Source organism: Coregonus clupeaformis, chromosome 10, assembly GCF_020615455.1.
Source record: "Coregonus clupeaformis isolate EN_2021a chromosome 10, ASM2061545v1, whole genome shotgun sequence".
NCBI classification, from domain to species: Eukaryota; Metazoa; Chordata; class Actinopteri; order Salmoniformes; family Salmonidae; genus Coregonus; species Coregonus clupeaformis.
In genome coordinates, this window is record NC_059201.1 from 14,805,821 (window position 1) to 14,830,560 (window position 24,740).

A 24,740-nucleotide genomic window follows, 5' to 3' on the forward strand; every position below is an offset into this window, starting at 1 on the left:
GGCCAAATGTTACTGTTTTGCTTGTGATGAGTGCATTTCTGTATAACTGTGAGTTAATGTTATTGCATTACTATTGCATTATTTATTACATAATTCTTATGTGGAGAGATTGTTGTTTGTAAGTGGAGTTTGTAGGCTGACAAGGTAGGTGTTTAATGTGTGTGTGTGTGTGTGTGTGTGTGTGTGTCTTTATTTTGTTTGAGTGTGTGTCTTTGTGTGTGTGAATGTGAATGCTTAATGTCCCAGTGCAGTCAATATTCATTTTTTCCTGTGCTTTGTATCATATTGTACAACCAGTGTTGCCAACAATTTCTCAGTGATATCCGCTATTGGCTCCTTGATTTGTCGCTAGAAGTCACTAGATGACGTTTTGCCATTGCCGCGATGATGTCACAGCACCAATTTGGCTTGCTGCGGCACAGCTGCGGTCCCCGAGGTAGCGCTGTTGCTGTGATTAATGTTGCACAGACAGCTTCTTCCACTCTCGTTTGCGGCAGAATTGAGTGGGAAAAGTTGCTAAATGCTATCAAAAGCATAGAAACCCTTGGTGTCCAAACTCCCCAAAGGCAGCCTGAAAAGTAGCTGAATTCATCACTAGAATCTTTTACCAATAACAGTTGCTGGAGGGGTCTGAAAACTCACTAAATATAGCAACAAAATCACTAAGTTAATAGACCAATAACAAAGAGTTCCAAACGTCTCTGCTAATAACAGCTATTTTTCAGGTTACATATCCCTCCCATTAGGCCCCTCCAAGTAGATCCCTCACTCAGTCCTAGCAAAATTATAGCATTTTTTTGGTTGTTGTTGCTATAAAGCTGCTTATGTTTCTTTTTGACAATTTTTATGGAACACTATTACAGTAAGATACTTAATTGTTACCCAGAAATGATTTGATATGAGATAAAAACAACTGCTGGGGCCTTTAACTATGTGTTTGTGCGTGTGTCAGTAGCGCTGCTTGGGTAAAGAATGGCGCCAGAGGAGATGGCTACCGTTTTACGGCCCTCTAAACAATTGTGCTATTATGTGTTTTTTCGCGTTATTTGTAATTTATCTTATTTCTGCCACCGTCTCTTATGACCAAAAAGAGCTTCTGGATATCAGGACAGCGATTACTCACCTCGTATTGGACAAATATTTAATCTTCAACGAGTCGGACCCGCAACAGTGGTAGGCCTGATCACCGATAACGATGACACAGCCTATAGGGAGGAGGTCAGAGACCTGGCCGTGTGGTGCCAGGATAACAACCTCTCCCTCAACTTGATCAAGACAAAGCAGATGATTGTGGACTACAGGACAAAAAAGAGGACTGAGCATGCCCCCATTCTCATCGACGGGGCTGTAGTGGAACAGGTTGAGAGCTTCAAGTTCCTTGGTGTCCACATCACCAACAAACTATCATGGTCCAAACACACCAAGACAGTCGTGAAGAGGGCACAACAAAGCCTATTCCCCCTCAGGAGACTGAAAAGATTTGGCATGGTTCCTCAGATCCACAAAAAGTTCTACAGCTGCACCATCGAGAGCATCCTGACTGGTTGCATCACCGCCTAGTATGGCAACTGCTCGGCCTCCGACCGCAAGGCACTACAGAGGGTAGTGCGTACGGCCCAGTACATCACTGGGGCCAAGCTTCCTGCCATCCAGGACCTCTATACCAGGCGGTGTTAGAGGAAGGCCCTAAATATGGTCAAAGACTTCAGCCACCCTAGTCATAGACTGTTCTCTCTGCTACCGCACGGCAAACAGTACCGGAGCGCCAAGTCTAGGTCCAAAAGGCTTCTCAACAGCTTCTACCCCCAAGCCATAAGACTCCTGAACAGCTATCATGGCTACCCTGACTATTTTTCTTAAAACTGCATTGTTGGTTAAGGGTTTCACTGTAAGGTCTACACCTGTTGTATTCGGCGCATGTGGCAAATACAATTTATTTGATTTGATTTGATCACTGGGAAGCCAAGCCAGAAAAAAAAGCCATACTACAACCTATGTGTTGTGATAATTGCGTTGTTTGCTCTATAACCTGTTAGTTCATATGCCTTGCGACCGTGATCTATAGGTCTAAGGCCTAGAGAATAAGAAGACACAGTGGCAGAATAAATTCAACCACACTTTTGTTTCATCACAAAACCGGAGAGCAACCTCTGTCCGGTGAAGTCCACAAAGCATATTGCATGTAACGAACAGTTACATGACCTACAGCATGGTCAAGCAAGTTTCAGACATTTTCGGACTACTAAACAACTATTGATTTAGAACCACGGAGAGTTACCGCAAGTCACAAAAAAAAACAGAAGCTGCCGCCACTTTCCAGCACCATTTCAACTTCAACTTTTCAACATCATCAAATCACCTATGCTTAGTCTAATACAGTGACAACTAAAAGATACCAAATATGCTAAATATGATGTGGTTGTCCATGGTTCTGATTTGTGTGTGCGTGCAAGTAGAAAAAACATGTTGACTTACCCTGCTTGTAGAGAAACTCCAATGCCATCCTACTCTCTTTCATGTTGACGAAAGGTCTATGACTGTCATACAGTATACGCTTTTCTTTTTTGTTGTCCTAGGCTACCTGGCTATGCTTTCTCGCTAGGCTAACTTCCTTTCATGGGCAATGTTAGCTAGTTAACATTAGCCTTCTACATCTAAATTAGTTACATATTGAACTCCCATCCTCTCAGTCCAGGGGCACAATGTATGAATTTATGGTTGGATCAGAATCACCGTTATAATCATTGGCCAGTACGGAGAATTAAGTAAAAGTCCAAATCCCTATATCCATCCATGGCTAATTTAGGAACGGGTCAATTTTAGCTAGCTAGCTAGCCACCGGAGGACAACTACAAAATGGGATGCAGCAATTCAAGTTGTTTCTGTCAATGATGTAGTTCTCTCGACGCGATGTGATAGGAGTGAAGCCAAATCCAAATGTTTCTCTTTACACTTTTTTTGGGTGTCCCAGGACCATTCAGAGTTGACCTCACTCAGTTTAGCTCAACACTAATTGGCTAGATTTTTTTCTCTTTATTTTTATCAAGGGAGGCCAAATGCTCGCTGGCTTCCCTTGCATTCAACGCTACTGGCTGCAATAATGGAATACTCTTTTTGACCAGACAGCATCAGATAGATGGCTTAGACATACAGAGACAGAGGGGCCTCTTGTGAATTGAAGGAAAATTATGAAAACACAGAGAGACGAAAGATAAATGATTTTATTTATTTTTTATTTTTTATTGGTCCATTTTTGGGGGAAGCCTGGCTTCCCTTCACATCCATGAATACACTCCACTGGCGTGTGTGTATTCTTATGCAGGCTTATGTGTGTTTGTGTCCTCTGCAGGTACCCTGGAGCCCCACCTGTCTGCCCTGCTGTGGGTGGGCATGTTGGCATTGTTGGCCATCGTGGTGGCCATGCCCCAGCCCCTGGGGGTCCGAACCCTCATCATCGCCACCATCCTCCGCCTCATCTTCTCCGTGGGCCTGGAGCCCACCCTGTTCCTGCTGGGAGCATTCAACGTATGTCTGCATGGGGAAATGTGTGTGTGTGTGTGTGTGTGTGTGTGTGTGTGTGTGTGTGTGTGTGTGTGTCTGCATCTTTATATCCATGTGCTCCAATGTGAATGGCCTTGCTAGTCATCAGTAGCCCCCCCTCTCTCCTCCATACCCCCAGCCACACTTACTCCCTTCACACCTCAGTCAACCGCCCATACCCACCCCTGTACCCACTACCCACATACCCTGTCCCCATGCCCCCTCCATGCATACCTCTCTTATGCCCCAGCCCATAACCACTCCAGTGCCCAGTCTGCCTGTGGTGTCACTCCCTGGCGTGGCTCGCTGGCTGGCCTGGCATGGCTTGAGTGTTTGGTCGGTCAGATGTGAAATGCGCCACTAGACCCTGGAGGCTGACATCACCCCTGCAGCCGGCAAAAATTCCCTGGAACTGCCCCTTTCACACGGCCTGCTCCCCCTGTGTCCTTAAATGGGCTCTTCTGCCTTCCTCTCCTCCCTCTGTCTGTCTCCCCTTCCTCCCTGTAGCTGGGAGACAGAACCCCAGTATTACTAAAACCTACTATACTAAGAACAATCCAATGCTAATCCATGAAATGCCTGTCCTGTAGTATCACGTTGTGTCTTATGATCATCATGGATCATTATGTAGTGCATGTCCAATGAGAATATTCACAATTTATGCAGAGAGAGACCTAAAATATTCTAAGCCTTGTTTTATTAGACAGAATAAAGTCTCATACAAGTTCTAAAGCATTATGGCTGGATACTTTAAGTAAAGTTTTACCTCACATTCCATTAATGGTGAGGTCTCCCTTGTGAAAGAAGTATTCTGACCTCAATGTGGGACTTCCTGGTTAAATAAAGGTTAGAGAAAATAATGATCATAAATATGAATCTATCCTGTCCCTGCAGGTGTGTAATAAGACAATCTTCCTGATGAGTTTTGTGGGGAACAGAGGGACTTTCACGCGGGGCTACAAGGCCATGATCCTGGACGTTGAGTTCCTCTACCACCTCATGTACCTCATCATCTGTAGCTTGGGGGTCTTTGTCCACGTCTTCTTCTACAGCCTACTGGTGAGCACAGCTATATATTTACATATATATTATGTATATTAATATATATGGCTGCTGGTGAACACACAGTTACACTTAATACGAAGCTGTCTAGGGGCATTAGCGTATGTTCTGGTACAGTCTCAGGACACATACCATGTGCGCATGCAGGCGCGGGCACGCACACACACACACACAGGGTATTTAAGGACAGGGGCTTTTAACGAACAGGAACTGGCTCAGGTTGTGTTATGTTGTTGTTGTTGGGGAGTTGTTTAGGTGTTGAGTGATGCTTGCTGGTGTTTTATGTGTCAGGCGTACTGCATGTGCCAGAGTCTGGATGTTTTCTATTCGGTAACTAACTCTGAGGCCCAGGGGCTGCAGAAGATTTCCATGTGCTTCCATGTGAATGACAGGTTATACTGCTGAAAAGTTATGTACGCTACCGTTCAAAAGTTTGGGGTCACTTAGAAATATCCTTGTTTTCCATGAAAACATACATGAAATGAGTTTGAATAGGAAATATAGCAAAATGAATAGGAAATGTAGTCATTGACAAGGTTAGAAATAATGATTTTTAATTGAAATAATAATTGTGTCCTTCAAACTTTGCTTTCGTCAAACAATCCTCCATTTGCAGCAATTACAGCCTTGCAGACCTTTGGCATTCTAGTTGTCAATTTGTTGAGGTAATCTGAAGAGATTTCACCCCATGCTTCCTGAAGCACCTCCCACAAGTTGGATTGGCTTGATGGGCACTACTTACGAACCATACGGTCAAGCTGCTCCCACAACAGCTCAATAGGGTTGAGATCTGGTGACTGTGCTGGCCACTCCATTATAGACAGAATACCAACTGACTGCTTCTTCCCTAAATAGTTATTGCATAGTTTGGAGCTGTGCTTTGGGTTATTGTCCTGTTGTAGGAGGAAATTTGCTCAAATCAAGCGCCATCCACAGGGTATGGCATGGCGTTGCAAAATGGAGTGATAGCCTTCCTTCTTCAAGATCCCTTTTACCCTGTACAAATCTCCCACTTTACCACCACCAAAGCACCCCCAGACCATCACATTGCCTCCACCATGACAGATGGCATCAAGCAATCCTCCAGCATCTTTTCAATTGGTCTGCGTCTTTCAAACTTCGATTTGTCTGTCCATAACACTTTTTTCCTATCTTCCTCTGTCCAGTGTCTGTGTTCTTTTGCCCATTTTAAGCTTTTCTTTTTATTGGCCAGTCTGAGATATGGCTTTTTATTTCCAACTCTGCCTAGAAGGTCAGTATCCCAGAGTCGCCTCTTCACTGTTGACGTTGATACTGCTGTTTTGCGGGTACTATTTAATGAAGCTGCCAGTTGAGGACCTGTGAGGCGTCTATTTCTCAAACTAGACACTCTAATGTATTTGTCCTCTTGCTCAGTTGTGCACCGGGGCCTCCCACTCCTCTTTCTATTCTGGTTAGAGCCAGTTTGTGCTGTTCTGTGAAGGGAGTAGTACACAGCGTTGTACGAGATCTTCAGTTTCTTGGCAATTTCTCGCATGGAATAGCCTTCATTTTTCAGAACAAGAATAGACTGACGAGTGAGGGAAAAAAGTATTTGATCCCCTGCTGATTTTGTACGTTTGCCCACTGACAAAGACATGATCAGTCTATAATTTTAATGGTAGGTTTATTTGAACAGTGAGAGACAGAATGACAACAACAAAATCCAGAAAAACGCATGTCAAAAATTGCATTTTAATGAGGGAAATAAGTATTTGACCCCTCTCCAAAACATGATTTAGTACTTTGTGGCAAAACCCTTGTTGGCAATCACAGAGGTCAGACGTTTCTTGTAGTTGGCCACCAGGTTTGCACACATCTCAGGAGGGATTTTGTCCCACTCCTCTTTGCAGATCTTCTCCAAGTCATTAAGGTTTTGAGGCTGAAGTTTGGCAACTCAAACCTTCAGCTCCCTCCACAGATTTTCTATGGGATTAAGGTCTGGAGACTGGCTAGGCCACTCCAGGACCTTAATGTGCTTCTTCAGCCACTCCTTTGTTGCCTTGGCCGTGTGTTTTGGGTCATTGTCATGCTGGAATACCCATCCACGACCCATTTTCAATGTCCTGGGTGAGGGAAGGAGGTTTTCACCCAAGATTTGACGGTACATGGCCCCGTCCATCGTCCCTTTGATGCGGTGAAGTTGTCCTGTCCCCTTAGCAGAAAAACACCCCCTTAGCATAATGTTTCCACCTCCATGTTTGACGGTGGGGATGGTGTTCTTGGGGTCATAGGCAGCATTCCTCCTCCTCCAAACACGGCGAGTTGAGATGATGCCAAAGAGCTCCATTTTGGTCTCATCTGACCACAACACTTTCACCCAGTTCTCCTCTGAATCATTCAGATGTTCATTGGCAAACTTCAGACGGCCCTGTATATGTGCTTTCTTGAGCAGGGGGACCTTGCGGGAGCTGCAGGATTTCAGTCCTTCATGGCGTAGTGTGTTACCAATTGTTTTCTTGGTGACTATGGTCCCAGCTGCCTTGAGATCATTGACAAGATCCTCCCGTGTAGTTCTGGGCTGATTCCTCACCGTTCTCATGATCATCGCAACTCCGCGAGGTGAGATCTTGCATGGAGCCCCAGGCCGAGGGAGATTGACAGTTATTTTGTGTTTCTTCCATTTGCGAATAATCGCACCAACTGTTGTCACCTTCTCACCAAGCTGCTTGGCGATGGTCTTGTAGCCCATTCCAGCCTTGTGTAGGTCTACAATCTTGTCCCTGACATCCTTGGAGAGCTCTTTGGTCTTGGTCATGGTAGAGAGTTTGGAATCTGATTGATTGATTGCTTCTGTGGACAGGTGTCTTTTATACAGGTAACAAGCTGAGATTAGGAGCACTCCCTTTAAGAGTGTGCTCCTAATCTCAGCTCGTTACCTGTATAAAAGACACCTGGGAGCCAGAAATCTTTCTGATTGAGAGGGGTCAAATACTTATTTCCCTCATTAAAATGCAAATCAATTTATAACATTTTTGACATGCGTTTTTTTGGATTTTGTTGTTGTTATTCTGTCTCTCACTGTTCAAATAAACCTACCATTAAAATTATAGACTGATCATTTCGTTGTCAGTGGGCAAACAAAATCAGCAGGGGATCAAATACTTTTTTCCCCTCACTGTATATATTCTTAAATCCCATTCCTTACTAGTTTTGCGTGTATTGGGTATATGTTGTGAAATTGTTAGATATTACTGCACTGTCGGAGCTAGAAGCACAAGCATTTCGCTACACCCGCTATAACATCTGCTAAACACGCGTATGTGGCAAATACAATTTGATTTGATTTGATTAGTCTCAAGAAGGCCAGTTTTTTTGCTTCTTTAATCAGCACAACAGTTTTCAGCTGTGCTAACATAATTGGAAAAGGCTTTTCCAATGATCAATTAGCCTTTTGAAATGATAAACTTGGATTAGCAAACACAACGTGCCATTGGAAGATATTCCATTAAAAATCAGCTGTTTCCAGCTACTATAGCCATTTACAACATTAACAATGTCTACACTGTATTTCTGATCAATTTGATGTTATTTTACTGGACAAAAAAATGGCTTTTCTTTTCGAAAACAAGGACATCTCTAAGTGACCCCAGACGTTTGAGCGGTAGTGTATGTCCTATCATAGAGAAAATTACTAGGATTCTGCTCAGGAAAAATAAAACAGCTATGAAACGAGACTCGTAAAAAGAGGAAATTAATTATCCAAATTATTCTATTTTTCGACAAATGTATCAATCCCCCTTATATATATATACACACACACACTTTACCTTTCCGAACCAGACACTGAATACATTTATCGAGCTCACAAAAAAGTATCATTCCAAACAGATATTGAACAAATAATAATTCCTAAATGCTTCCATTCTGTTTCTATATTAGGTCTATCTATAACTCTGTGTTAACTCTGTATTGCGTCTCTCTCGTGCAGCTCTTTGACCTGGTGTACAGGGAGGAGACTCTACTGAACGTGATAAAGAGTGTGACCCGTAACGGTCGCTCCATCGTACTGACAGCGGTGCTGGCCCTCATCCTGGTCTACCTGTTCTCCATCGTGGGGTACATCTTCTTCAAGGATGACTTCATCCTGGAGGTGGACCGCATCCCCAACACCACCCTGGGTGAGGACACGGAGGAGACCATAGAAATATAATTACTTTTTGCTTTACTGCTATGGGGATCAGTCAATATGGCAGCCAGTCCACCCATTATGGCATAATTGATGTGAATGGGGATGCCCGTTCCATTCCATCCAATTCTATAGAGGAGACCAGGGATGTTTATTAGCCTGGTCCTAGATCTGTTTGTGCCATCTTGCCTACTCCTCAACTCCAAAGGAGTTGGCAAAACAGCACAAACAGATCTGGGACCAGGCTAGATGTTTATGGTCTGTTGATTTGCACATAGTTACACAACAACCAAACATCCCTCGCACCCTGGAAAGCCATAACAGTACAGGGACAAGGAAAACAATATAGTAGTGTTATCTGGAAGTGTTGTTCATCTAGTTGCCATTAACACATGTTGCTACCTAACCTGATGTCCTTTATAGAGAACGGAGCCAGTATGGCCAATGAGCTGGTGTCTGCTGGGATGTGTCGGTCTGAGACTGGAGAGAACAACTGCACCACAGAGCTCCAAGTGGAAGGTACAGTACAATACAATAAAACTATACAATAATAATAACCTATGACTTCTAGAGCGTAGGGTGAAAAGTGAAAGGGCAATTAGATATGTTCTGACTGTGCAAAAGTTCCAGTCAGACAAAATCATTTCTCAAAGGCCTTTATCAGATTATTGGCATGCGATCATCATCAAGGTGCTTATTTTGTGTGTGTATTAACCCTCTTCCCTGTCACTCTCCCTCAGACTTAGTGGAGGACATGGAGGATGGCAAGGAGCGTACGTGTGACTCTCTGCTCATGTGTATCGTCACTGTGCTGAGCCACGGCCTGAGGAGCGGAGGGGGGGTGGGAGACGTCCTGAGAAAACCCTCCAAAGAGGTAAACACAGACCAGACACCCACCCAGCCAGGGCACTCTGGAGAAAACAGAGCCCTTATTCAAATTGGGGAGGGGGGATTCACACACTTTCCTCTGTGCGCATTCTAACCTTGAACTTAAGCATGGGGAAACGCATTTTCCAGCATCCTATGGAGGTGTGTCTACAGATACGCGTATTCTGACCTTGACTGAGTTATTGATTGATAAGAGCTAGGTAAATGGGTTATCCGTTTGGAGAAAGGGATTGTAAATACACATAGCAATTGTTTCAGATAATTTTTCCTTATGATCACTCGAGATGAACACGAAACCAGTCATATGGCAGCAAACTGAAAAGCAAAGCAACATGACACGTATTTCCGTAGTAACAATTTGAACCTGACACATGCTGCAATTCTTGGCCATTGTCATCACACAGTTCCATGGTCAGTGCGGGCAATAGGGTATGCTATTGTACTGTTCTCCCTATTATAATTCTATGTACACCAATCTTTCAACATTAGAATGGGTTGAGGAACTCGATGTTGCAATTTTAATGCGTAAAGGCTCTCCAACCTGATTTTTCCATAAAGTAGCTAAGGGTTCTTGAAAACTTCCCTAAACATACATATTGTGAAATATCATTTTAATCTAAGCATGGGTTCTGAAACGGAGACATATATGCTTATGTTTTGATGGCTATCTTTCATTGATCTCCATTCTGAACGCATTCTCCATAGGCTACATTCTAATGTTGCACCAATCCAATTTAAAGATACATGATTAACCTGATCAAATTGATAGGCCACCCAGTGGGTGTGTTTTCTGGGATTGAAGAGTAGGAGAGCTAAATAAGATGGAGGACCTGATCCTAGACCAGCACTCCTACTTTGAGATGCTTTGTGAATACATGTCCAGATGCAGTCAGGCCCAGTTAGACTATAGAGCTCAGTATCATCTGTAGGGTTATGTTTATAGCAAAATTCACCAATGTTCTGTATTCAAGCTGGTGAGTCATGTCATTATCATCATTACCAACACAATGTGTTTTCTGAAGCCAGTTAGATAAGAACCATTAAAGTGCTACCGGTAGACTGATTTGTGCATTATGTAACACATGTGCAGAATTTGATACGGTTGTTTAGCTCTGGAGAAGAGGCGTTCTGAGGGGTGAAACGGGGCGGTTTGATCCAGTCGTGCAGCTTGAGCCTATAAAGAGGTCTGACCTCTGTCAAAGGGAAGGTGGGATGGAGGGGGGCTCTGGGGGAGGGCAGTGCCGTCAGCAGTCATTTGAGGTGGTCATGGGCCTACCCCCACCCCCACATTGAGGTTTTGCAATCATTTCCTCAGAACCCCCTCCAGCTGCTTGGCCTTCCCTGTGTGGGAATCAGTAGGGTCTGGAAATAGCTTATCTCTGAACTCCCAGTCAGATCACAGCTGATGGCATAGAACATCGTGGAGAAATGTCTACTCCTGTCATAAACCGGGTGCCTCCCAAGAAGGTCATTTGACCTGTAGCTTACATTTGAAATGAATGTCAGTTTGTTTTTGTTTCTTTAAAAAAAAGTTTTATCCAGAAACTCTGAAATGTATAGCTTTTCTAAAGTTTTCCAGAGGTTTTATGGTGCAGAATGTTTTAATCTTTGCCTCCGGAGCTGTAAAATGCTTGTTACGGTTAAAAAGAGGTGCTGGAAGAGAGAAGGTGACGGACATTATAGCCTGTTTGCGTAACTGTTTCTTGTGGTCATAACTGTGTGGCATCTGGCAGCTTGCGCCTATATTCTTATGTTTCACATCAACACACATGATACATGGCAGATTAGGCTACGCCCCTGTTCATAACCAATGCTCCCGTTCTGCCTTTACAGTGGCTTGCGAAAGTATTCACCCCCCATGGCATTTTTCCTATTTTGTTGCCTTACAACCTGGAATTAAAATGGATTTTTTGGGGGGTTTGTATCATTTGATTTACACAACATGCCTACCACTTTGAAGATGCAAAATATTTTTTCTTGTGAAACAAACAAGAAATAAGACAAAAAAGCTGAACTTGAGCGTGCATAACTATTCACCCCCCCCCCAAAGTCAATACTTTGTAGAGCCACAGGTATGTCTTTATAAGCTTGGCACATCTAGCCACTGGGATTCTTGCCCATTCTTCAAGGCAAAACTGCTCCAGCTCCTTCAAGTTGGATGGGTTCCGCTTGTGTACAGCAATCGTTAAGTCATACCACAGATTCACAATTGGATTGAGGTCTGGGCTTTGACTAGGCCATTCCAAGACATTTAAATGTTTCCCCTTAAACCACTCGAGTGTTGCTTTAGCAGTATGCTTAGGGTCATTGTCCTGCTGGAAGGTGAACCTCCGTCCCAGTCTCAAATCTCTGGAAGACTGAAACAGGTTTCCCTCAAGAATTTCCCTGTATTTAGCGCCATCCATCATTCCTTGAATTCTGACCAGTTTCCCAGTCCCTGCCGATGAAAAACATCCCCACAGCATGATGCTGCCACCACCATGCTTCACTGTGGGGATGGTGTTCTCTGGGTGATGAGAGGTGTTGGGTTTGTGCCAGACATAGCGTTTCCTTGATGGCCAAAAAGCTCAATTTTAGTCTCATCTGACCAGAGTACCTTCTTCCATATGTTTGGGGAGTCTCCCACATGGCTTTTGGCGAACACCAAACGTAAGCAATGGCTTTTTTCTGGCCACTCTTCCGTAAAGCCCAGCTCTGTGGAGTGTACGGCTTAAAGTGGTCCTATGGACAGATACTCCAATCTCCGCTGTGGAGCTTTGCAGCTCCTTCAGGGTTATATTTGGTCTCTTAGTTGCCGCTGATTAATGCCCTCCTTGCCTGGTCCGTGAGTTTTGGTGGGCGGCCCTCTCTTGGCAGGTTTGTTGTGGTGCCATATTCTTTCCAGTTTGGAGAGCTCCTTGGTCTTCATGGTGCCGCTTGCTTGGTGGTGCCCCTTGCTTAGTGGTGTTGCAGACTCTGGGGCCTTTCAGAACAGGTGTATAGATACTGAGATCATGTGACACTTAGATTGCATTATCTTGTTGCTTGCTAGGTACTCCGTTGACAGTTTGACAAGAACATGTGGTAGCTAATTAGCTTGCTAATTGTTTACAAACAAATTAGTGAATGTGCTAGAAAGCAAAACAGCTACCTAGCTAGCTAACTTAGTTGACTGACTTGGCTAGCCAAAAAGGACTCGATTTGAAAGTTGGATCACCTTATCCTTTGAGGCTTTAAATGTGTTCTTACACTATGATTTTGAACATTCAAAGCAACTGGGAAACATCCATGGCAGGCATTGTTGTCACCTTAGCTTGCTACATAACTTCTGAGTGATAGGAAACCTGAGCACCACCACCAATCAGTCTACACCACTGTGCGCACACCCGTCATTACTATGACAACTAGCATAGCCATGTCAGCAAATGACTGCTGTCTGAACACACGCACATCCGATTTGGTCACTTGTCTCTTGCTGTTTGGACAGTCAGTATTCCAAAACGGATTTAAAAAACAAAACAGATTTGAGCATTAAGGCCTGCAGTGTGAACAAGGCTTATGGGTCACTTTTTCTGAACTAGGTCACTTCATCTTATGTCAGCCCAGTATGATACAGGCCAGGGTCGGGCCCCACTTTCACTGTCTAACATTTGGCTTTACTCTGACCTTATTGTCATTGGCATTGTGCTATGTGTTATATGTGTTATTTCTTTGTGTTATATGTGTTATATTGTGTTAAATCTTATATGTGGATAATCCACAGGTGGGCAACTCCATCCTGAAGGGTCACAGTATGTCCATCCCAGCACTTACACACTTAAATCATCTAATACTGGTTTACATTTATTTAAATTGACCTTGATTATTTGATTGTATTTGATCGGTTAAATATGTTTGTAGGTTGAGCTGTTAGTGGGCTGGACCAAAAACCTGTTGCTGATCCCTGGTTGTGTCACTTTCTACTCCAACTAACAAGAATAATAGCTATAGTGTGGTACAGTTAGGGCTGTTGCGGTGACCGTATTACCGCCACACTGGCGGTCACCAGTCATGAAGACAGTCAAATTCCACGTGACCGTTTAGCCACGGTAATTAGGCTTCTCCAAGCTCTGATGCAGCTGCTGGTCATTAGTAGCCTACCAAACTTGCTAACTGCCTAGTACTCAGCACTCTATTGTCCCTCTAATTACTCTGACATCAATGCAAATGTAATCGAAAATCTAATCAAACACTTCATGAGAGCCCATGAGCTCATGTTGCGCAACATTTCTATAGGCTATGCAGTTGCGCGAGAAAACAGAGTGATGGCCTCTACTAAAAAGAGGAGGATCCCATCAGCTTTCTGTAGGCTAGGCCTACTATATTTATTTCTCAACTCTCCTAATATTAAGCACATTGCTTATATTTCGTGCATAGGTGACTTCCCTGTTTCGATACAGGTGCATGATAATGGTCCATTCTAAATCAAAACAAATTTCACACATATATTATTTATTATATGTAAAGACAAGATTAAATCAAGAATAGTCTGATGGGGTGACAATATTAGCCTATCACTTTGAATTATATTATCACTTGTGAATGATGCCCAACATAAGAAACAAAGCCTTTTTTTTGCGACCTTTTTCGATTCATAGTCACACGCCTCATGTAGCCTAGCCCATACGCCTATATGTTTTGATAAGGTTTGTATCATAACTAAAGTGGCCAAATAATTTATTAGAATTAAGCACATTAATCCGCTTTACAAGGGGTGTAGAGCCTAACTGTAATACATAAGCAGCACGTGAGTTTCAAGTTTGGGGAGGATAATATTCACCTTAAAATGCACCTTTATAATTTACATTTACATTTACATTTTAGTCATTTAGCAGACACTCTTATCCAGAGCGACTTACAGTTAGTGAGTGCATACATTTTTCATACTGGCCCCCCGTGGGAATCGAACCCACAACCCTGGCGTTACAAGCGCCATGCTCTACCAACTGAGCTACAGGAGGCCTACAATAATAAAAGCATTACATGCATAATTACATTTGCGGTCACTTTTGGTAATGGTGTTTTCCACTAATGGTCATTAACGCTTATAGCTTACTACCATGTGCGCATTGCTGCGCTTATAATGTGAAGAAATAGCCTAATAGTTTATAAACATTTTAAGCTAAACGTTCTGATCTGTTGCGTCAGCCACATTGCGAAAAAGGTTTTTTGATGCTAGTGGTTGTATTAATTTGGGATCTATCGCATCCCACAACTGTCCCAGACTATGTTTGGAATATTTATTTCTCGCACAGAATAGAATAGGTTGACTTTTGAACTATGGGGGATAGTAGATTGACATAGGCTAGTGCTTTTGCTGTTCGTTAGGCCTACTCATCTTGTTGGCTGACGAAAAATATATGTTGACAGTTCTTCCAATATCTTCAATATGCACCTCGGAATTGGATAAGGACGCACGCAGTTGCGACCCCGATGTGTCTGTCTTCACTTGTAGCCTGTGAGAAAGACCCGATCAGGTGATGGAGAGCCATGTGAGTGAGCGGTGATTCGGAGTGCTCAGCACTCAGAGAGAATGGCACAACGGTCACTGGCTGCAAAATGCATGGATATTTTAGGGTGCTTTACGGCCACACAAAGGGGATGCCGCCGGGAATTCGAGGCATTATCAAGTGCTTCTCTAATTGTGAATGAGAGACTGATGAAATGTGTACAGCCTGCGCAAAAAAACAAAGCAGAGCTCATGCCTTTCAATAAACTTTTTTCAAATCATCATTAGAGTCGCATCATGCAGCCTTACAATGTATTAAAAATCTAAACATATAGGCCGTTTGTAGAACAACTAAAGTTACATTAATAACTCTAAATGAAGCATTTAGGAATACCTACAGTGGGGGAAAAAAGTATTTAGTCAGCCACCAATTGTGCAAGTTCTCCACCTTAAAAAGATGAGAGAGGCCTGTAATTTTCATCATAGGTACACGTCAACTATGACAGACAAAATGAGATTTTGTTTTCCAGAAAATCACATTGTAGGATTTTTAATGAATTTATTTGCAAATTATGGTGGAAAATAAGTATTTGGTCAATAACAAAAGTTTCTCAATACTTTGTTATATACCCTTTGTTGGCAATGACACAGGTCAAACATTTTCTGTAAGTCTTCACAAGGTTTTCACACACTGTTGCTGGTATTTTGGCCCATTCCTCCATGCAGATCTCCTCTAGAGCAGTGATGTTTTGGGGCTGTCGCTGGGCAACACGGACCTTCAACTCCCTCCAAAGATTTTCTATGGGGTTGAGATCTGGAGACTGGCTAGGCCACTCCAGGACCTTGAAATGCTTCTTACGAAGCCACTCCTTCGTTGCCCGGGCGGTGTGTTTGGGATCATTGTCATGCTGAAAGATCCAGACACGTTTCATCTTCAATGCCCTTGCTGATGGAAGGAGGTTTTCACTCAAAATCTCACGATACATGGCCCCATTCATTCTTTCCTTTACACGGATCAGTCGTCCTGATCCCTTTGCAGAAAAACAGCCCCAAAGCATGATGTTTCCACCCCCATGCTTCACAGTAGGTATGGTGTTCTTTGGATGCAACTCAGCATTCTTTGTCCTCCAAACACGACGAGTTGAGTTTTTACCAAAAAGTTATATTTTGGTTTCATCTGACCATATGACATTCTCCCAATCCTCTTCTGGATCATCCAAATGCACTCTAGCAAACTTCAGACGGGCCTGGACATGTACTGGCTTAAGCAGGGGGACACGTCTAGCACTGCAGGATTTGAGTCCCTGGCGGTGTAGTGTGTTACTGATGGTAGGCTTTGTTACTTTGGTCCCAGCTCTCTGCAGGTCATTCACTAGGTCCCCCCGTGTGGTTCTGGGATTTTTGCTCACCGTTCTTGTGATCATTTTGACCCCACGGGGTGAGATCTTGCGTGGAGCCCCAGATCGAGGGAGATTATCAGTGGTCTTGTATGTCTTCCATTTCCTAATAATTGCTCCCACAGTTGATTTCTTCAAACCAAGCTGCTTACCTATTGCAGATTCAGTCTTCCCAGCCTGGTGCAGGTCTACAATTTTGTTTCTGGTGTCCTTTGACAGCTCTTTGGTCTTGGCCATAGTGGAGTTTGGAGTGTGACTGTTTGAGGTTGTGGACAGGTGTCTTTTATACTGATAACAAGTTCAAACAGGTGCCATTAATACAGGTAACGAGTGGAGGACAGAGGAGCCTCTTAAAGAAGAAGTTACAGGTCGGTGAGAGCCAGAAATCTTGCTTGTTTGTAGGTGACCAAATACTTATTTTCCACCATAATATGCTAATTAATTCATAAAAAATCCTACAATGTGATTTTCTAGATTTTTTTTCCTCAATTTGTCTGTCATAGTTGACATGTACCTATGATGAAAATTACAGGCCTCTCTCATCTTTTTAAGTGGGAGAACTTGCACAATTGGTGGCTGACCAAATACTTTTTTTCCCCACTGTATTTCTTTCTATTTTATTCAGCTTTGTTCAATTGTACTCTTCCTACTATAAAATAATGCAAATCTGGTCTGCTAAATGAACTAGTGTAGCCCACAGCCATTTGGCATAGCCAGATCAGGACCTAACATAAGGACAACTCAGAGTATGCTATTCTGTTCTTCTGAAATAGACTACATTTTCTTCATATCATGCTTCTTTAGACCTGTCTAAAATACATAATGGATTTATTGTGAAGGTGTAGGCTATATTACATGAATGTATTAGACTTTTTAAAATGTAGATGTTCCAAAGGTCTGCATCAGTGGCTTGTAGGCTATGTGTGGAAGCCAGGAGATGCTAAATGTGTTTTAAAATGTTAATTAACGGTCAATTACCGTGAGACCGACAGTTATTTGCTTGACAATCACCGGCTGACGAAATTTTGTGACCGCCACAGCCCTAGTTTATGATGCTTCCTAACATGTATTATAAGTTATAACCTCTCCTCTCCCTCCAATCCCCCCTCTCTCTCCTTGTAGGAGCCTCTATTTGCGGCCAGGGTGATCTACGACCTGCTCTTCTTCTTCATGGTCATCATCATTGTCCTCAACCTCATCTTCGGAGTCATCATCGACACCTTTGCCGACCTGAGGAGTGAGAAACAGAAGAAGGAAGAGGTCTTGAAGACCACCTGCTTCATCTGTGGTGAGGAGACATAGCTATTGAATAAGAGAGGGGGGAGGGGTTATCCTAGAATAGCACACCTACCCTGAGATTTTTAGTGAACACAGGCCTTGGTCTGTTGCTGAGCTGTATGCATGTGGAGCTGTTCTATGACTCACACATATTAGATGAGGCCTGACCAGAGGGGTTCACCATCGCCATGGTTTCCTGGGGGAACTGAGGCAAAGAGGAGTTGGGAGAGAGATTAGAGAGATGATCTCCAATCACAGTGAGCGAGATGATTCCTCAAGCCATTGACCTGGTCCTCCTCTCAGCCCCTAAAGTAACAGTCTATTAGTAACAGACTTGCCTTTTGGTCCTCTTCCAGTATACAGTATGTCCATGAATAGCATCCCTATTCATTACTTCAATGACAATACACCTACTGTAGTAGCAGGACCTAAACAGGTGTCGGAGGATTTTGGCCTAGTTAGATCAAATCTAATATGACAACACTTTCCCATGCATTCCCTAAATTCACATGGTAATTTTCATATTTTGGAGATTCCGGGAATTTGGCCAGTCTATCCAGGAAGACTAATGTTCTTTAGTCATCAGACTGAGAGAGGGTTCTTTGTTCACAGGAAAGGTCAAAATGTTTCTGCCAGATGCTTGTTAAACACAACACTATATCACAGGATCAAAAGTGCTCCTCTGCTTTCAGGAAGTCACATTTTCCTTTTCTTGGAAGGTCGACAATGGCTTACCCTCAATGAATTGATTTACGATCTTTATCGTAACCCGAACGCCTAGTTTATCCTAGATCCCTAAACAATACCCCTAGCATTCACTAGGTCCCCTGTCATATTGACCTAATTGACAGCAATCCTAAGTGTGTGTGTATGTTGTGTGGTGTGTGTGTGCGCGTGTTTTGTTTCATCACAGGTCTGGAGAGAGACAAGTTTGACAACAAGACGGTGACATTTGAGGAGCACATCAAGGAGGAGCACAACATGTGGCACTACTTGTTCTTCATAGTGCTGGTCAAGGTGAAGGACTCCACAGAGTACACCGGCCCCGAGAGCTACGTCGCAGAGATGATCAAGGTGACAGACACACACATAAACAAACACACCAGGCCTGTGCTGGCTCTGGACTTGTGTTAAAGTGGTTACATTTCCCCATGTCAAACAGGTAATTTGATACAGCATATGCCCAGGCTGCCCCACTTACATGAGTGCATAGGGTACACTGCAACATGCCCTGGGGGTAGACTGAGGTTTGCAGGGTTAGGGTATACTGTATTATATAGGGTTGTTGTTTGTTCAGGTAAATCCCTTGGCTGCCTGCATATTTATCCTCCTGACTCTCCTAAATGCCTCCTCTGTTGACATTGTGTGTACTGAGTCAGAGAGAAGAGACACACACACACGCACGCGCATGCATGTGCGCACGCACACGCACACACACACACACTGTAGTCAGAGTGACTTACAGGACCTATTTAGGGTTAAGTGCGTTGCTCAAGGGCACATCGACAGATTTTTCACCTAGTCAGCTCAGGGATTCGAACCAGCGACCTTTCGGTTACTGGCCCAACACTCTAATTATTGTATTCCTTTATGATAGACCTGAGATGCCAGTAGTAAGCTCTTAAAGAGTCATTGGTTTTACTGTTCGGTCTACATTGTTATTTTTGGTCATCATACCGGTCTGTTCAGTTTGGTGTCCTAGTCAAATCAAAGGTTAGTAACACAGATACAGTACAAGGGAGGATTCCATTGCTAACCCCCAGCCTTTCGCTTATGTTTCAATGCCTTCAACACATCTCTATGATTCAGAGGCGTTGGGTTAAATGTGGAAGACACATGTCAGTTGATTACATTCAGTTGTACAACTGACTAGTATCCCCTTTCCCTTTCTCTTACGTTTCAATGCTAATAAACACACTTGGGAGCATAAATCACTCGCAGTGTTCACAGTCTTAATTTCTTTGCTGATGATCGTTTTCTTTGATATCCAGCACCACCTATCTGTTCTTCCTTTATTTAACCAGGCAAGTCAATTAAGAGCAAATTCTTATTTACAGGAGCACAACCTGGACTGGTTCCCGCGGATGCGTGCAATGTCGCTGGTGAGTAGTGATGCGGAGGGCGAGCAGAACGAGATCAGGAACCTGCAGGAGAAGCTGGAGTCGGCCATGAGGCTGGTGTGCAACCTGTCTGGACAGCTCACGGAACTCAAGGAGCAGGTGAGTCTCATCTGCACAGAGACACACAGACAGATGTCTGTCAAATACCCCCTTGTCTCCCAACAGCTAATTGGCAAGGCATTCATGAAGATCTGAGATGATTGGATAGGTTACTATTGCTTATTAAACTGATCCAATCCTTCTATATTTACAAGTGCCTGTGGATAGGGGTTAGGGGCCATTTTGAATTGGCTAGGAAGCATGTTCGAATCTCTCACTGCTCCAGGCTGTTGAGTGGTTGTGGAGAAAGGTTTGTGGAGTTGGGGTTGGCTGTGATGGGTTGGGTGGGTTCCCAGAGTTCATAACCCTTGTCAGGTGAGTCTGCAGAGAAACAGAGGGTGGACACCATGTGAGACTCTCTCACCCCTCTTGGAAGGCTACTGAGTGTGTAACACCGCCTGGGGTTATATAGAGGAAGGGGCTGGTTGTGGAGGAAGGGGCTGGCAGTTCACAGGGTTCACAATAGCACATGTCAACGCTTGCCACAGGAACCGTGGGTTTCTGTGGGTGTGTGTCTCAGCGTATTTACCAGTAGGTGTGCACTGTGTAGTCTGCGTGTTTGTGCGCTTCTCTGTGAGTTTGTTACTGGGTGTGAAATGTGTGTGTATTTGAGAGGTTGAGATCATCTACCCACACCCCCTACCCCCACCCCCCTTGGCAGATGACGGAGCAGAGGAAACAGAAGCAGAGGATTGGGCTCCTGGGCCACCCCCCTCACATGAACGTCAACCCCCAGCAGCCAGCCTAAGGAGGACCGATGGGGAAACAACCACCACCTCCCAAGACCCTAACCCTAACCCAGGACCACTCACACGAAGGAGAGGCCGACCTTGCAGTGCCTGAGAACTTCTTCTTCTGACAATCTACGAAGGGTACAGGAGTATGTCAAAGTTTATATGTACAGTAGTAGTGTCCCTCTCATGGGTATGTATGGGCTTTATGTGTATGAAGGGATTTATGTGTGAATGTGTGCAGAATGCCTTAAAGGGCCAATCCGCAGTTGAAACAATAACAAAGCCGGCACCCCGCCTCTGTTTTGGTAAAAAGCTGAGGGATACATGCTGTAAAGAGGTCAATCAAGCTTGACCAAAACAATGGAAATGTCATTGAAACGCGTGGGGCAAAGATCCCCTGGGTGAAATATCCCAAATCTCCTCATTGCCTCAATCAAAATTAGCCTACATTTCAGCTTTTGTTTATATGTGTATTTCACACTATGTTTAGGTAAAAATCTGAGTATAATGCTTTTATGGCTGTCAACCCCAATATTGTCATCGTCTCCAATTAACTGCATTACAGTTAAAAACGACTTTGACTACCACCGCCGATTTCTGTATGCTAGCTAACCTACCAGCTTATACGAACGGGAGTTAGCGTTTAGCAGTAGCTTCTTCTAAACCTGAGAAGGGACAACTTCTAAATGTTATGAGGCGAAACAGCCAAATATATCCAAATAGCACTTTATTAACCACATTGTGGGCATGTTACAATACTAAATCATGACACATTTGTTAGATCAGATTTGTTGGATTTGCGACAATCCAGCATCCTCCTTCTATCCCCCACCGTCTGCGTTCCATTGACCTCTTTACTGCATCTATGGGCCTGGAGAAATGTAACCACTCTTGAATTCATAGACAGAGCTATGGATTCAAGGACTGACCATCCATGATATCAAATGTATCATTTTAAACATGTTTGAGGCTATACAGTGTTTGTTTACATTTACATTGTTTACAAACATTGGAGTAAAACAAGCTGATATTTTGGGTTCTGATGGGGTATGACAGTTGAACTAAGTATTTATAAGTCATATTCTTCAAGAATCAATGGGTTTATATCATTAATTTATGAGTCCAAAAATGAATGTAGTAACTGCAGATTTCCCCTTTAATCAACACTAAGTTATGAAGTTAGTACACATTAGGAGATGGGGTGTATGCATGTAGTGTACTGACTATGTACTGTGCATAGTGCACATGAGCTTGAGTGGGTGGATGGGGAATGTATGGAGTGTGCCAAAGTACCCCTGGACTTAAGAAGAAGGAACCAGTAATGTAAGTTTAGGTCGTAAAACGTACTGAAGTGAAAATGCCTTAGGTTGTCATACTACCGTTAATGCCTTGTCCATCACCACTTTGAATGGGTGACAACAGTTCTGCTCTCCCATGGCCTTGATGTATTTGGTGAACTTGAAGTCTCAGCCAATTGCACCATAGAACTCATGAGAGCACTGGGACACTCGTGTTGAAGGATGCTTTTCTCTTGTTTTGTATTTGAAACCTGGTGGGCAAACAATATTTGATATCTTATTTTTGTACAAGGTGCAATATGAATACTTTACGATATGCAACCACATGTGTTTTATCTGTACATAATGTCTGAGGGAGATGGAATGAGTTTTATTTTATTTTATTATTATTATTATTTTTATATATATATATACACTACTGGTCAAAAGTTTTATAACACCAACTCATTCAAGGGTTTTTCTTTATTTTTACTATTTTCTACATTGTAGCCAAGAGTGTGCAAACCTGTCATCAAGGCTGTCATCAAGGCAAAGGGTGGCTATTTGAAGAATCTCAAATATTAATTATATTTTGATTTGTTTAACACTTGGTTACTACATGATTTCATATGTGTTATTTAATAGTTTTGATGTCTTCACTATTATTCTACAATGTAGAAAATAGTAAAAATAAAGAAAAACCCTTGAATGAGTAGGTGTTCTAAAAATGTTGACCATTAGTGTGTGTATGTGTATATATATATACAGTGGGGGAAAAAAGTATTTAGTCAGCCACCAATTGTGCAAGTTCTCCCACTTAAAAAGATGAGAGAGGCCTGTAATTTTCATCATAGGTACACGTCAACTATGACAGACAAAATGAGATTTTTTTTCTCCAGAAAATCACATTGTAGGATTTTTAATTAATTAATTTGCAAATTATGGTGGAAAATAAGTATTTGGTCAATAACAAAAGTTTCTCAATACTTTGTTATATACCCTTTGTTGGCAATGACACAGGTCAAACGTTTTCTGTAAGTCTTCACAAGGTTTTCACACACTGTTGCTGGTATTTTGGCCCATTCCTCCATGCAGATCTCCTCTAGAGCAGTGATGTTTTGGGGCTGTCGCTGGGCAACACGGACTTTCAACTCCCTCCAAAGATTTTCTATGGGGTTGAGATCTGGAGACTGGCTAGGCCACTCCAGGACCTTGAAATGCTTCTTACGAAGCCACTCCTTCGTTGCCTGGGCGGTGTGTTTGGGATCATTGTCATGCTGAAAGACCCAGCCACGTTTCATTTTCAATGCCCTTGCTGATGGAAGGAGGTTTTCACTCAAAATCTCACGATACATGGCCCCATTCATTCATTCCTTTACACGGATCAGTCGTCCTGGTCCCTTTGCAGAAAAACAGCCCCAAAGCATGATGTTTCCACCCCCATGCTTCACAGTAGGTATGGTGTTCTTTGAATGCAACTCAGCATTCTTTGTCCTCCAAACACGACGAGTTGAGTTTTTACCAAAAAAGTTATATTTTGGTTTCATCTGACCATATGACATTCTCCCAATCCTCTTCTGGATCATCCAAATGCACTCTAGCAAACTTCAGACGGGCCTGGACATGTACTGGCTTAAGCAGGGGGACACGTCTGGCACTGCAGGATTTGAGTCCCTGGCGGCGTAGTGTGTTACTGATGGTAGGCTTTGTTACTTTGGTCCCAGCTCTCTGCAGGTCATTCACTAGGTCCCCCCGTGTTGTTCTGGGATTTTTGCTCACCGTTCTTGTGATCATTTTGACCCCACGGGGTGAGATCTTGTGTGGAGCCCCAGATCGAGGGAGATTATCAGTGGTCTTGTATGTCTTCCATTTCCTAATAATTGCTCCCACAGTTGATTTCTTCAAACCAAGCTGCTTACCTATTGCAGAATCAGTCTTCCCAGCCTGGTGCAGGTCTACAATGTTGTTTCTGGTGTCCTTTGACAGCTCTTTGGTCTTGGCCATAGTGGAGTTTGGAGTGTGACTGTTTGAGGTTGTGGACAGGTGTCTTTTATACTGATAACAAGTTCAAACGGGTGCCATTAATACAGGTAACGAGTGGAGGACAGAGGAGCCTCTTAAAGAAGAAGTTACAGGTCTGTGAGAGCCAGAAATCTTGCTTGTTTGTAGGTGACCAAATACTTATTTTCCACCATAATTTGCAAATAAATTCATAAAAAATCCTACAATGTGATTTTCTGGAGAAAAAAATTCTCAATTTGTCTGTCATAGTTGACGTGTACCTATGATGAAAATTACAGGCCTCTCTCATCTTTTTAAGTGGGAGAACTTGCACAATTGGTGGCTGACTAAATACTTTTTTTCCCCACTGTATGTATGTGTATATATATATATATATATATATATGTATGTATGTATGTATGTATGTATGTATGTATGTGTGTATATATATATATATATATATGTGTATATATGTATGTGTGTATATATATATATATATATATATATATATATATATATTTCAATGGCGTAATAGAATTGTGACCACCTTTAAGATTTTTAGACCAATGATGTCCCACAAATGAGACAATTATATATTGTTGTCAAAAGACAACCCAAAATCCATATGCACAGCATGGGTATTTTGCGAAAGCCAGCAGTGTTGGCTTTCAAACACTTAGATGAGTTTGTGTGCATATATACATACTATATATGTTTATATTTTTCTTAT

General features: G+C 42.9%; 1 protein-coding gene and 1 non-coding gene across 4 annotated transcripts in view; one reads left to right on the plus strand and one right to left on the minus strand.

Moving 5' to 3' along the window:
- LOC121575199 (inositol 1,4,5-trisphosphate receptor type 1) overlaps positions 1 to 21,641 on the plus strand; it is a 147,428-nt gene extending 125,787 nt beyond the window's left edge. For all 3 annotated transcript variants that reach the window (XM_045222859.1, XM_045222860.1, XM_045222858.1), the window contains 9 exons: positions 3,350 to 3,525; positions 4,435 to 4,599; positions 8,552 to 8,741; positions 9,173 to 9,268; positions 9,490 to 9,623; positions 17,624 to 17,789; positions 18,693 to 18,853; positions 19,837 to 19,998; positions 20,660 to 21,641. In XM_045222859.1, coding sequence (XP_045078794.1) covers positions 3,350 to 3,525; positions 4,435 to 4,599; positions 8,552 to 8,741; positions 9,173 to 9,268; positions 9,490 to 9,623; positions 17,624 to 17,789; positions 18,693 to 18,853; positions 19,837 to 19,998; positions 20,660 to 20,746 — 1,337 coding nt within the window. In that variant the 3' untranslated portion in view covers positions 20,747 to 21,641. The remainder of the gene's footprint in view (positions 1 to 3,349; positions 3,526 to 4,434; positions 4,600 to 8,551; positions 8,742 to 9,172; positions 9,269 to 9,489; positions 9,624 to 17,623; positions 17,790 to 18,692; positions 18,854 to 19,836; positions 19,999 to 20,659) is intronic.
- trnat-ugu lies at positions 14,543 to 14,618 on the minus strand. Its single transcript has one exon. It is a non-coding gene; the product is annotated as a tRNA-Thr (tRNA).
- Positions 21,642 to 24,740: the final 3,099 nt, after the last annotated feature.